Source organism: Nannospalax galili, unplaced genomic scaffold, assembly GCF_000622305.1.
Source record: "Nannospalax galili isolate Female #2095 unplaced genomic scaffold, S.galili_v1.0 scaffold917, whole genome shotgun sequence".
Classification (NCBI taxonomy): domain Eukaryota; kingdom Metazoa; phylum Chordata; class Mammalia; order Rodentia; family Spalacidae; genus Nannospalax; species Nannospalax galili.
The window spans coordinates 2,657,193-2,671,501 of record NW_008340972.1 but is presented as its reverse complement, the minus strand read 5'-3'; the positions used below and the strand labels follow the sequence as shown (position 1 = coordinate 2,671,501).

Genomic DNA, 14,309 nt, shown 5'->3' with positions numbered 1-14,309 from the left:
CTAGTATGTGTGAAGTCATAGGTTCAATTCTCCAATTCCCAGCACAGCCCCCCACCCCACCACTTTTCTGAGGCAGGGTCTTACTGTGCAGCCTTAGGTGGCTGCCTGAAACTTACTATGTAGCCAGGTTGGCCTTGAACACAGAGATCTGCCTGCCTTGGCCAGTTCAGTGCTAGGATTAAAGTTGTGTGCCACTACAGCCAGCCACATTCTTAAAATGTCATGGTTAATAATAAACACAAGATATTACTTAGAATGTGACAGTCTTTAATGTCATGCTATTTTAACCTAAATTAGATGGAACGAGCAATCTAGTGGATTTTTTTTTGTAGCACTTGACTTTTTTTGTGCAGTATAACAAACCCAGGGCCTTACATAGGAATTTTTACAAAACATGCCTAAGTTTGGAAGATGTGGAATAAACTTAATATGCTACAAAACTCAATTTCCCCTTTTTTGGTTTAAAAAGTTTTTTATGAGTATTTGTTCTGTGATTTATGAAGCAGGCTCCTTTGGAACAATCAGCCTATAAATGTAGGCTAATAAGTAATATTTTGACCGTTCTCTAACAAATGTGTTCACCTGGTACTCAGGGTGCTGGCGGAAGAGAGATGCCCTGGTGAGACCCGCGTCCTTTGTCTCCATCATAAAGGCGCCGGAAGTCCAGACAGAATACTTGTGGATGATCCAGTTTCCTCTAACAGGGAAACAGCTGGCGTAGACGCTGACTCTCAAGGTTTCAAGTCTGTGTCCCCAGGGCCGGCTCGGGGTCGCCCTGACAGTCAGCAGTCACCTTCCTGCAGGCTCTAGACCATTCATCTTCCTCCCAACCTCCACCTTGTTTTCCCAGGGGCTTTTCAGCATCTGATCCTTAAAATGAACGAGGTGTTTGTCTTACGCTATTATTGATCCAGAGTCTTGCTAAGTAGCCCAGGCTGGCCTCGAACTCGTGGCAATCCCTGCCTCGGACTCCCGAGAGCTGGGCTTGCAAGCGTGTGCCACCACACCTGGTTTACTTAACTATTTTATCTAAATTTGTTCCCAGTACTGGGAGTCTCCATAGCCAAAGGGAATTTAGTTGCTAAGCCAATACACGGGTTCTGTGTACACGGCTTCAAGAACAAGTCAAGTCGACTACATTGATCTGCTTGGCGGGGGCCAAGTTCACTGCCTGATGATCCCAGGCTTACTTCAGGACGTGTCCTGTTTCCTGCCCCAAAACTTCAGCCCTAAGTACAGCCAGAGCCCCATGACTCTAAGGCTCAGGAAGGCTGAAGCTATAGTAACGTCTGAGAGGGCTCGGGAGAGCTCTGCAGGGCATCGGCAGGACATCGGCAGGACTCGGCATGGCATCGGCAAAGCTCGCCAGGGCTCGCAACTGTTCGACAGGGTCCCGTCCGCGTCGGTCGTGTTGTCCCCGCGCCCGCCCGTCAACCCCCCCGCCCGGTCCCCTCGAGACTCGTTAGAGCTCCGGTAGGGCTCGGCCAAGCTCGTCAGCGTTCGGGCTCCTCCGACCGCAGCCGAGCGCTGCGAGCGGCGCGCTCCCCGCGACCCCCGACCCCGAAAGAAGCGCGGCCCGCCCATTGTGCCGCGGCGTTAGCCATCCCGCCTGGCGCTCGACGCAGGTCGAGGCTCCGCCCACCGGCGTGACGCCAGCGTCAGGCTAGTCCCGGCATGCTCCGCGGCCGCCCGCGGTCGAGTGCGCCGAGGCATCTTCCCAACAGCGGCTGAGCCTCCGCGTCGCTGCGCTCCGCACCCCAGCCGGCCGCCCCGCTGCCTCGCTCGCCTCCCCTGCCGCCCGCCCGTGCGTCCGAGCGCCCACAGCCCTCCTGCGAGGGCGCCCCGGGACGGAAGGGTCCAGCAGCCTGCCGGCGCCCGCCGCGCTCGTGGTCGCCGTCGCCGTCGTGGTCGTGGTCGTGTCCGCCGTCGCCTGGGCCATGGCCAATTACATCCACGTCCCGCCCGGCTCGCCCGAGGTGCCGAAGCTGGACGTGACGGTGCAGGACCAGGAGGAGCAGCGCTGCCGCGAGGGCGCCCTGAGCCTGCTGCGGCACCTGCGGCCGCTCTGGGACCCCCGCGAGGTGACCCTGCAGGTGAGGGCCGGGGACCAGGCCGCCAGCCTTCGCCGGGCATCCGCCGAGCATCCTCCCCGGCCCGCCCGCAAGGTCACTCACTCTCCTGGCTTCGCCGAGAAGACGGCCCCGTGGGCACCTCGTTTTGCTTCCTGGAAGCGTGGGGATGCTGGTCCGGGTCACCTCCCCCTGCATGCAGGACCCGGGCCACCTTCCTCTGCGTGCAGGACCCCGGCCACCTGCCCCTGTGTGCAGGACCCCGGCCGCCTCCCCTGTGTACAGGACCCCAGCCGCCCCTCCCCCTGCATCCCACTAGGTGCTGAAGAGCCCTCTCTGATCCTTTCCCTGGCCTCCTTTCTTCCTGGCTCTTGCCTTCCATCCCTGCCTTATCCAGCATTCGATCTTGCCACCTCCGCAGATGGCCCAGAAAACTCCATACCAAAGTAGTGACCGGGGCAGGTTGTCCATATCACGTTTTTAGGGAGTACTCTGCATTATATGAAGGCTTGAGTTGGTGGTTCTAAATTTGTTAATGTTGTCTTAGTAAAACTAATTCCTGAGGTTGGCTTGGGAATGTTTTTGTGAGCCACTGTATTAATAGATTAAAAAGCCAGGAGAAAAAAAGATGCTGAGAGTCAAGGATTTAAAAAAAAACAAAACAAACTTAGAAGTTATGATTTCCTATACCTAATGTTTATTTTGAAAGATTTGGTTTTAGTTTTTGCAGTGTACAGCTTTAGGAATCACAAAGATGAACATCCTTTTTTCCTTCTTTGCAAATGGATAAACAGCAAAAAAGTAATTTTTTATGACTGAGGTATTTGGGGTTTTAGATTTGAGCATTAATGTAAGAACATTTATTTGAATAATTTAAGCCATCTGCCTCATTTTGGTGACTCCAATAGTCAGATTCAGCAAGGTTTATTTTATTTTTTAATTCTTAATATGAATCAGACACTGGCCTCTGGATCTCATGACAACTCCTAACCCTCGGGGCTTTCACAGGTTTCCTTTCAGTTCTTACTTGTTAGAAAAGTTTTGAGCAGACTAAAGGTACAGATATGTTTTTGGGGAAACTTGGACAAAAGGCTTTGAAGTTTTAAGACGTGTTAAGTTTATAGGAAATAGTAGATTTACAATCATTTTCATGCATAGTTTAGAAAATTACTACATTTCCTTCAAGGAAATGCTTTCCACATGGAAACACGCTTGTTTTGTGTATTTTTGCAGTGCCGGGAATTGAACAGAGTGTTCAGAATCCTAGGCCAGTGCTCTATCACTAAGTTGTGCCCTAGCCCCCTGCCTTGGTTATTTATTCTGTTATCTAGTGACTTGTTCTTTTTTAGGGAGTTAAAATTTAATAGAGTTGTTTTCTGGCCGTTGGCTATACCAAGACACACCTCTTGCGGAAGCTGCTGCTTTCTGGGATCGCAGTGTGCAGCATGGTGTTTTTTAGCAGTGCTTTGAAGCTTTGGAGATTGGAATTTCCTTTGATGTATTTGTGTATAAAGTAGTAACGATAGCTGTGGGTGGAGTATGTGTGCCAGGCTGATCGATATTTTCTAATCTAGTTGCCTGGGCATCCACATTAGGTAGGTGCTGTCTCGTAGTTCACATAAAATTCGACGAAGTCAAGCCGGGGCATATATATGTAAAACAAGACGTCAAACTGTTTTGGATGTTGGAAAGGAAATAATTCCAGTTGAATCATGGTGCTATGCAGCAACTTTTTTTTTTCGAGACTAGGTGGGTCGACTGGTCGCCCAGTTGGCAATCCTGCTTCAGGCTTTCTGTGCCAGGGTTGTGAGCCTATACCACTACTCCTGGCCCGAGCTGCAACTATTAGCTGTGTGCTTTGGGCTCGTAATCAGAACTTGTAATGTGTGTACTTGTCTGTATATTTGTAGGCAATGGTATCACTTTTATCTAGGGTTGATACTGGGATTGCACTCCCTCCTTGTGCAAGCAGAACTTTTGATGCAGAAGCCCAAGTCTCAAGAAGCCCAGCTGGTGGTTACTTCCTCCAGCTCTGAACACTGGACTTTGACAGTCTAGAGCATCACAAATTAAGGACCCTTCGGTTAATTTACTCATCCTTAATGGATATGTTTTCTTCTGAAACCTTAACTTCCTTGAACTCCTCACATTTAGGATGGGAAGCTCGTACAGTCAACAGACTATAATGTAATTTTTGGACATCTGGTATCCGTAATATTGTGTGCGTGCGTGCGTGCGTGCATGCGTGCGTGTGTGTGTGTGTGTGTGTGTGTGTGTGTGTGTGTGTGTATGGTTGATTTGGGGGATGGAAACTGAACCCTATTCTGTGCTGCTCAGACTTTATATCACTGGGCTGCCTAGTCTCCCAGCTCTTAACAGTTTTTTTCCAAAACAAAATTTTTTTGGCTACATACAGTGGAACATGCTATAATTCTAGCACTTGAGAGATGGAGGCAGGAAGGAGGGTCAAGAGTTCCAGGTCATGCCTACCTCCCTAAAAGGAGTTCCCAGGCCAACCTGGGGTATTTGAGACCCTGTCTTAATTACCACCCCCCAAGGGAAAAAGTGCTAAAAATATGCTCTAAACATATTTTAGAAGCTTCCTATGGCAATACTCATTTTTCCTGATAGTCACTACAATATCAGTATCCAGAATAAGAAAATCTAGAAGCAAACAAAAGATTTAAGTGCAGTCAAAATTATAGAGGACCTAGTCTTTATTCTGGACTTGTGGGCACATGAAACTATCTTATTTTGGGTAAAGTGTCCTTATTACAGGTAAAAAGGACACTAGCTGGGCGTGGTGGCGCACTCCTTTAATCCCAGCACTTGGGAGGCAGAGGCAGGCGGATCTCTGTGAATTCAAGGCCAGTCTGGTCTACATAGTGAGTTTCAGGCCAGCAGGGGCTACAGGGAGACCCTGTCTCAAAAAAACCAAACCAAAACAACAACAAAAAAGGACACTCTAAAGAGGGAATTTGTGAGTTTTTTGGAGTTTGGTTTTGATAGGTAATGTAGCTCTAAGTCAAGACTTGCTGCCGTGCTTTCCAGAGTCCTGCCTTTGCCCAGCCATCCTGCGAGGGGGCAAGGGGGTGTAGACAGGTGCTGCTGAAGGGCATTGCCTCGCTCTGGAACTGGTGAGCCTGGGAGGGGAGCCCATCTTGGAACTACTGCTCTTTGACCAGGAAAAGGTTATGTGGTATATTATGATTGAGGCAGGGAAAGCATGTGTTTGTGAAGTTTCTTAAAAAAAAACTGCTTTGGCTCATAAAAAGATTTTGCTTTGGGTTCTCTTGAACACAATTTGCATATACTTTTCACATATGTGCCACCATGTTAGAAAATGGTAGTGACTCCTGATGTAATACCTCACCCTTATTCAAGTGTGGGTTTGTGATTTATCTTCTTTTCTTTGGATAGTGTGTAAAGAAAGAAAAAAAATCAAGGCATATCTTAGATCCAAGACTTTCAAAATAGTTTTTCTTCCTAGCGATTCTCCTGCCTCAGGCTCCCCGGTGGTAGGATTGCAGGCTTAGAGGTATGGTACTGTGCCCAGCCAATTTTTTACCCCTTCAAAGTTAAGCTGATTCAGTGTCTTGACTGTTTGGTCTGTTGCTTTAGGATCTTACGGTTGCAGCAGTCTCTGAGCTGTGCTGTAGAATTTTTCTTGGGATCTGTAATACAAAGGCAAAAGCTTGATAGGACCGTAAGAGCATAGTCGTTATGTAACGTTATAAAATTAATGCATCTTCCCAGCACTCTGGAGGCAGAGAAAGGGGATCCCTGGAGCAAGCCAGCTGATCGAGCTTCGGGTCCAGCGAGATGAGAGGCTCTGCTTCAGTACAAGTGGAGAGCAGTTAGGAGACACCTGACATCAGCTTTGGTTAGAGACACGCACAAACTTCCACACAAGAACACACCTGAATGCACACTCTACCCCCCAAAAAGAAAAGAAAACACCCACCATTGGTTGTTGCTGTAGGGTTCCGTGAACTTGCTTTCAAATTGGCGCCTTGCATCCATTTAGCTCTTCGCAGCAGTGTATAGTAGAAGTTGAGCGTAGCGTTTGGACACAGGGCTCTGAACTTCACTGGCGTTGTTTCACTGGTAAGGTTTCTTTTTTCCTTGAGACAGTCTCCCTCTGTAGCTTAGGCTAGACTGGAACTTGCAGGCAGCCCTGTTTCAGCCTCCCAAGGGCTGCTGTTAGAGGTGAGAGCTACAGAGCCTGCCTTCTGTCAGGGTTCTTAGCCTTTCCAAGCTTTGCTGTCCTTAGCTGTAGCAGTTGCTCCCCCTGAGGGTCATGAGGGTGAAATACATGCTCCCTCACGGTAACCTCTGCTGCTGAGCACAGACTATTGGGTGCCTGAATCAAAGACATCTGCTCTACGCAGCACTCAGGAGGCAGAGGCAGGCGGATCTCTGTGGGTTCGAAGCCATCCTGGTCTATAGTGAGTTCCAGGACAGCTGGGGCTACAGGGAGACCCTGTCTCAAAAAGACCAAAAAAATCTGCTCTTTGAAATTCCCAGTCTGATCAGAAGTGAGACTATATAATGTAATGTTTTTAGAATGACTACTCAAATTTTTTCACGTGCAAAGATTACAAAAGAAGTTTTTTGAAAAAGTGCTTTGGCTGGTGAGATGGCTCAGTGCTTAAAAGCACTGGTTGTGCTGGAAGACCTAGCTTTGAATCCAGTACCCACGTGGCAGCTAACAACTGGCATAACTCCGGTTCCAGGGGATCCAATGCCCTCTTCTGTCGTCTTTGGGCACTGCATGACAACGGGTGCCCTCACATACATGCAGGCAATACACTCATACACATAAGATGAAAATAAAAAGTTAAAAGATGTGCTTCTGTAATCGATGTTCTTCATTTTTCCCCAGTGCTGGGGATTAAACTCAGTGCTGCGTGCAGGCCGGGGCTTTCCCACGGAGCTGCCTCTCCAGCTGCTTGAATGGTTTCTGCTTGTTTTTGAAATCTTGTTTACTTTTTGTTAAAATTTTATGTGTATGAGTGTATTGCCTGCATATATGTGAGTGCATCTGTGTCGTGCAGTGCCCCAGAGGTCAGAAGAGGGTGTTGGATTCCCCTGGAATTGCAGTTAAGTATGGTTCACAGCTGCCATGTAGGTGCTGAGAATTGAACCTGGGTCCCTCTGCAAGAGCAATCAGTGCTCGCAGCCGCTGAGCCATCTCTCCAGCCCTGAAATCTCATCAACTTTTAAGCATAAACCATATTTATAATCCCAGCATATGCAGTAATGGCTTCCTTATGGCATTTTCATGCACTTGCTTATCTTGTTTGTTTTTTCCACCTTAAGTCCAGGTCTATATTTGCTATTCTTTCTGTTTCTGATGTCCTGGAAAACTGATGCATCAGGTAGGAGAGATGTATGTTTGGCTCCCGTGAAAAATGTATAATGTTGTTTGATAGCGCTGTGTATTTTAATTATTTTTGATTCCCCATGCATTTTGTTAAGCCATAACCTGTAGCTGTGGGTAGCTGTAATTACTGGTTCACGCTTAGGTATTAACACCTGTGACTGGGCGAAGCGAACCATTTCCTCTCCTTGGGGCCATGGTTGTTGGGAGAGGTGGCTTTTCAGTCCCGATTCCAACCATTTAATGTTTAGTCTATAAAAAGGAGATGCCTGGGTGGTGGTACAGTCCTGTAATGTCAGCTCTTAGGAAGTGGAGGTGGTAGGGTTTCAAGTCCAGGCTGTTCTGGACTATAGAGCTCCAGGCAGCCTGGGTTACAGAGTAAGACCCTGTTTCAAAAACCAAAAAAAAAAACAAACAAAAAACAAAGTTGTGTACCTTAGAAAGCAGCCATGGAAGTCAGACGGCACACCTGACACTGAGTGTGGCACGTTTTGTTGCTACCCCCTCCTCAGTAAGTGGGAGAGCCAAATAGAAAGAACCATGAGTTCAGGGCCAGGCGTGGGGCTTAGTACTGGAGTGCTTGCCTAGTGTGTGCAAGGCCCTGGATTTAGTTCTCAGTACTACATGCGTTTAATCCCAACATTCTGGAGGCTGAGGCAGATGGATCTCTGATACAGATGCCAGCCTGGGCTACAGGGGACAGTCTCAAAACAAGGATTGTGAGTTCCTACAATTTAGTAATTGGCATTTTTGTAGTAGGGATAATGCTAATTCTCAGTTGGGTTCCTTTGTAGCACAGCAGAAAGGTGCAGGAGAATTAGGGCAGAAGGTTTCATAGAGCAGGGTACCTGGTCTAAACGTGTGTGTGCGCGTGTGCGTGTGGTGTGTGTGGTGTGTGCGTGTGTATGGTGTGTGTGTGCGTGTGGTGTGTGCGGGTATGCGTGTGGTGTGTGGTGTATGCATGTGTATGTGTGGTGTGTACATATGTGTGAGTGCGTGTGGCTTGTGCATGGTGTGTGTGGTGTGTGTGTGTGTGTGTGTGTGTATGTGTGTATGTATTGAAGTGGACCGGGGTCTTATGCCTGGCAGATACTCTGCTGCCCCAACCCCTGAGCTAAGCTTTGAAGGAAATGTGATTCCAGGCAAGGGAGAGCTGTTTCCCAGTCAGGCCAGACCCTTAGTTTGGGCCGAGGGCAGTGAGTGCAGAAAGGAATGGGGCTGAGCTCTGGAAGGAGGCCACCTAGCTCTGTGCCTCACCTGCCAGTTCTTTAAAGGGACAATGGAAAGGCAGTGAATGTTTTCAAGCAGGTGAGTGAGGTCATTTTTAAAGAGAGGGGTCAGATTATGATGTAGAAAAACATTGGCTGGAGACTTTTTAAAGATATTTTATTTATTATTTTATTTTATGTGTATGAGTGTATTGCCTACATGTTTGTGAGCGCACCCGTGTCATGCAGTGCTGTGGAGGTCAGAAGAGGGCTTTGGATTGCCCTGGAACTGGAGTTAAGGACAGTTCGTAGCCGCCATGTGGGTGCTAGGAGTTGAACCCGGGTCCTCTGCAAGAGCAGTCAGTGCTCTTAACTGCTGAGCCATCTCCAGCCCCGAGAGTTTGTTTTTATTTTTTATTTTATTAATTAAAAAAAAATAATTTTATGTGTTCTAGTGTATTGCCTGCATGTATGGAGTTTGCCCATGTCATGTAGTGCCGTGGAGGTCAGAAGAGGACTTCAGATTCCCCTGGAACTGGAGTTAAGGACAGTTCGTAGCCACCATGTGGGTGCTGGGAATCGAACCCAGGTCCTCTGTAAGAGTAGTCAGTGCTCTTAACTACTGAGCCACCTCTCTAGCCCCTTATTTTTATTTTTTTATGTGTATGAGTGTATTGCCTGTATGTAAGTGCACCCATGTCCAGCAAAGTCCGTGGAGGCCAGAAGAGGGTGTGAGATCCCTGGAACTGGAGTTACGGATGATTGTCAGCCACCATGTGGGTGCTGGAAATTGAACGCTGGTCTTCTGCAAGAGTAGTCAGTGCTCTAACTACTGAGCCATCCCTCCAGCATAGCTGGAGAGATTTTTATGTTTTTAAAGTAAATATCAGACAGAGATGTGACCCAGGATTATGTGTGTCCCTGGCCTCACACATGTGAAATATTCATCACCAGGCTAGGAAGTTACTCTGACCAATACTTGAGAACTAGAACCAAGTTCTTAGAGAAAATAATATACTAAATCTGTAAAGGTGTCATAAGAGACTACATGTTACACTAAAAGGACATAGCCATAATGTTAAAACTCAGTAGGAGGAAAAAGGATTAATTTCTGCATCCATATTTTCTCTTTTCTCAACTGTTTTTGCTATGATCTTCTTAGAAACACTTTATATTGTGGAACTCACACATACAGTCTCTTAAAATTTTTTTTTCTTTCTTTCTTTTTTGGTCTTTTTGAGACAGGGTCTCCCTGTAGCCCCAGCTGTCCTGGAACTCACTATGTAGACCAGGCTGGCCTTGAACTCAGAGAGATCCGCCTGCCTCTGCCTCCCGAGTGCTGGGATTAAAGGCGTGCGCTACCGCGCCCGGCACTCTCTTAAAAATTTAAATTACATTTTGTTTATTGTGTGTGGCATGTGTGTGGTATAGGTCCTCCTTCCAGCCTGTGGGTCTTGGGTCGAATGCCAGGTCTTCAAGCTTTGTGGCAAGTGTCTCCACCAGCTGAGTCATCTTGCTAGACCCTTTGTCCTTTTTTTTTTCAAAACTGAACTTTTTTGCACATTTTATGCACCTTGATCATACTTAGATCCTCTCTCCTATCTGCAGCTCCCCATAGCCCCTCACTGGATTTTATGCATTCTGTCAATATATATTAAGGCCTGTCAAGCCTGGTTTATGTCTCCAGATGTCTCTTGGTGTGAGTCCAAGAAATACGGGACATTTCACGGATTTGCATGTCATCCTTGCACTGGGCCATGCTAATCTTCTGTTATTCCACTTTTAGTGTATGTACTGCCAGAGTGAGTACTCTGTTCCTTTCATAAGCATCTTCCCGTGCTTGTATGGTGTTGGCTAATTTTTGAAACATTTAATCATGTCAAAAAAATCCAGTGAACTAATTTGTGTGTGTGTTGTTTTTTGGTGACAGGTCTTGTGTAGCCCAGATTGGCCTTGAATACTGGATCCTCCTGCCTCCACCTCTTAAGTGCTGGGATTATAGGCGTTTTACACCTTGGCTATTAAAATGGTATTCTAGTAAAGCACTTATTTTGTTTGTTTGCTTGTTTGAGACAGGGTCTCACTTATGTAGCCCTGGCTCACCTAGAACTTGCTGTGTAGACAAGGTTGGCCTTGAACTCACAGGGCTCCACTTGTCCCTCTCTTCTTAGAGCTGGGATTAAAGGCATGAGCCACCATTCCTGGCACAAACCACGTTTTTTCTTTTTCTAATACTTTATTATTTTTATTTTATGTATGTGAGTGTATTACCTGTATGCATATAAGTGGACCTGTGTCATTCAGTGCCTGAGGAGGTCAGATGAGGGTGTCGGATCCTGTGGAATTGGAGTTACGGACAGTTGTTAGCCACCATGTGGGTGCTGGGAACCAAACCTGGGTTCTCTGTAAGAACAGCCAGTGCTTTTAATTGCTGAGCCATCTTTCCAGCCCCATACAAACCACTTTTATACATTTATTTTGGATAAATTTTCTAAGTATTTCCATACAGTAATTTCTTAATGAAATTGAAAGATTGCAAGCCCTGTGTCAGGGTTCTCTGCAGATAGGAAGTCATTTATAAAGCTGGCTGATGTTACAGCTGGCAAGTCTGAAATGGCTAAGGCTGGCTACAGGGTTGGAACTCACAAAACTGGAATTTAGGCATGGGCTGAGAATGTGGTCTTGGTGCAGAATTCCTTCAACTTTCTTTTAATGGTCTTTCAGCTGATTGGATGAGGTCTGCTCGTGTTATGTCATCTAATGGTGTGTTTGTTTGCTCCATCAACAGAATGTCTTCAGGGTAGTGCCTAGGTTAGTGTAGATGGAGTTTCTTTTGTCCCAGAAGTCACTCTAAACCAGGGTGCAGGCCATACTGAACATCTGAGTCTTGTGGTCTTTTTGAAACTAGTTGGGTGTCCCTGTGCACACAGCTGACTCATCTTGGAAAACTCTGTTTTTTGTGCACAGATTCCCTTCCTCAAACCCTAGCATATCGATCCATTCTATGGGCCAGGAGTCATTGTGAAATGAGGTTGCAGTCTGCGGGGATTCATCACAGCTGTCCAGGACTCCTCAGTAGTCAACTCTAGATTCGGCGTTATCCAAGATGTAACTGTGGTTTGGAAATCATGGAGAATGCTCTAAAATTAGCCATTGTAAACCGTCCCCATCAAGATTACTCTAGAAACCTTTTGGTTTACAAAGTAATCCACAAAATGATTGTTAGCTTGGAGTTTTTTTTTTAAAGACAGGGTCTCCCTGTAGCTCCCGCTGGCCTGGAACTCACTATATAGACCAGGCTGGCCTTGAACTTGCAAAGATCCACCTGCCTCTGCCTCCCTGGGATCACAGGTATGTGCCACCATGCCCTGCGCCTTGGATTTTTTTTTTAATGCAGGCTTTTACTCTGTAGCCTGGACTGGAACTTACTCTGTAGCCCAGGCTGGCCTGGAACTCATTCTGTAACCCTGACTGGCCTCACACTCCTGTGACTCCCCTTGTCTCTGCTTCCCCAGTGCTGAGATTACAGGTGTGAGCTACCATGGTTTGCCAGTCTTTGAAGTAGAAAAGAGGCTGCTCCTTTACTCTCAGCTGTCTGGTCTCACTAGCTTGCTGAGTGAGAGTTTGTTCCCTGCCTAGAGTCCTCTTTTTAGTGAACAGGGAAAGGTCACTCCAGTACAGTTTTGAGGGTTCTGCGGTTATCAGGTTTAGGCTGCATTTGGCCAGCTGGGTCAGTATCCATTCTGACCCTTCGGTTGCCTTTTCTTTTTGGTGTTCTGGCTACTAGCCAGGGAATCTTGTGCTTGCTCATTGTTTCGTGTTCCTTTGTGGACGCAAGGACTCAGCTATTGTGGCGTGGTCCTGTCATTTCTCGGTTCTGTTCACCTCCTGCTAACAGATGGTCTGGGCAGTATTGCTGGTGGCTCAGCCACTCGTATTTTCTGTCCTTTCTTCTTTTCGCCAGGTAATGACTGGGACTGTGCTGCTGCTGACCTATAAATTTGAATCAAACCACTAGGTTTTAAATTAATTCTGTTATTCTGACTGTATAAATATGAAAACTGAACCCAAGGATAGATTGATAATTTCCAAGGTTGAGTTTAGAACCACATAAATGCTGTAGATCTAAATATTTGATAAATGGCATCAGCTGTCCCTGCCCTGCATTGTGTAGGGTGATGGCCCGGGAAGTCTCTGTCCGTGCAGTTTCCCTTCCCTCACGTCTTTTTGATCTACAGGTGGTTGAGGCCACAGATGTGTAACTATAGATGCAGAAGGCGCTTTTTCTGTTACGTGTGTATATTATAGACAAACAGGTATCTGTGAGGTATGTTTTCCTTTAGAATAGTAAGATAGCTGCACATGGTAGCACATGTCTAACCCCAGCACTGAAGATGAGGGCGCAAGATCTCATCAGTCAAGGTCATTCTCTTAATACGTAATGTGTAGGGCCTCTTAAGTGCACTAAGCAAGCACTAAAAATGTGCTCTTTTTTTGTTGTTATTGTTAAAGTCTGCATGTTAAACACCCTTTGTACTTCTGGAGTATATCCATGTGGCTGTGATATATTATCCTTTTGGTGTATTACTGTATCAGTAGCAAAGAATTTAAAAATCTTATATTTGTGCGCTTTTTTTTTTTTTTTGAGATAGGGTCTCCCTGTAGCCCCAGATGGCCTGGAACTTGCTGTGTAGACCAGCCTGGCCTGGAACTCAGAGAGATCCACCTGTCTCTGCCTCCCAAGTGCTGAGATTGTGTATGAGTGTATTCCCTGCATGTCTTTTGTTTTTTTTAATATTTTATTATTTTTATTTTATGTGTATGAGTATATTGCCTGCATGTATGTGAGCGCACCCATGTCGTGCAATGCTGCGGAGGTCAGAAGAGGGCTTCAGATTCCCCTGGAACTGGAGTTAAGGACAGTTCGTAGTTGCATGTGGGTGCTGGGAATCGAACCCGGGTCCTCTGCAAGAGCAGTCAGTGCTCTTAACCACTGAGCCGTCTCTCCAGCCCCTCTTTTTTAATTAATTCTGAGACAAGGTTAACACTGCGATCCAGGATGGCCTCTGTGAAGCTCAGGTTGGCATCCAAGTCATGACCCTCCTGTCTGCTCCTGGCACATCCTGGGGTTACAGGCTTGTAGCAGCGCTTGCTCCCCGTTTACGACTGTTGTAAGCAACAGTGGCCTGTAGTTTTTTGTTTGTTTGTTTGTTTGTTTCTTTGTTTTTTTTGAGACAGGGTCTCCGTGTAGCCCCAGTTGGCCTGGAACTCTGTATGTAGACCAGGCTGGCCTCAACTCACAGAGATCCGCTTGACTCTGCCTCTCAAGTGCTGGGATGAAAGGTGTGCACCACCACACCCAGCCTAATGTCTTAAGGAGTTTTGTTACCAATTTAGGAGATGTTTGTGTTTTGCAGAGAATTATTTTCCCAGTGCTTACGTACTGTCTGTAAAGTATGTGTCGTTGCTTCTTCCTGTTGACAGGTTGTGCCAAGGTGTTTTTTATTGTTTTTCAAGATTTCTAGGCTTTTTTTTCAGGCTGACTTTGAACTTGAGATCCTCCTGCCTCAGCCCGTGGTGTGCTGGGATTTACAGGCAGGCACCACCACTACCAGGCTTAGGTTACTTTCCTAGCTTCTTGATCCGTAG

At 46.7% G+C, this 14,309-nt stretch overlaps 1 protein-coding gene and 1 non-coding gene across 2 annotated transcripts in view; one reads left to right on the top strand and one right to left on the bottom strand.

Annotated features, from left to right (window-relative positions):
• Positions 1-1,671: 1,671 nt before the first annotated feature.
• The window catches only part of Etnk1 (ethanolamine kinase 1), a gene marked incomplete in the record, with an annotated part of 46,564 nt that continues 33,926 nt past the window's right edge, over positions 1,672-14,309 (top strand). Inside the window, 1 exon segment of the mRNA XM_008836234.3 lies at positions 1,672-2,093. Coding sequence (XP_008834456.2) covers positions 1,938-2,093 — 156 coding nt within the window.
• LOC115070914 lies at positions 10,369-10,470 on the bottom strand. Its single transcript, XR_003850013.1, has one exon. It is a non-coding gene; the product is annotated as a U6 spliceosomal RNA (small nuclear RNA).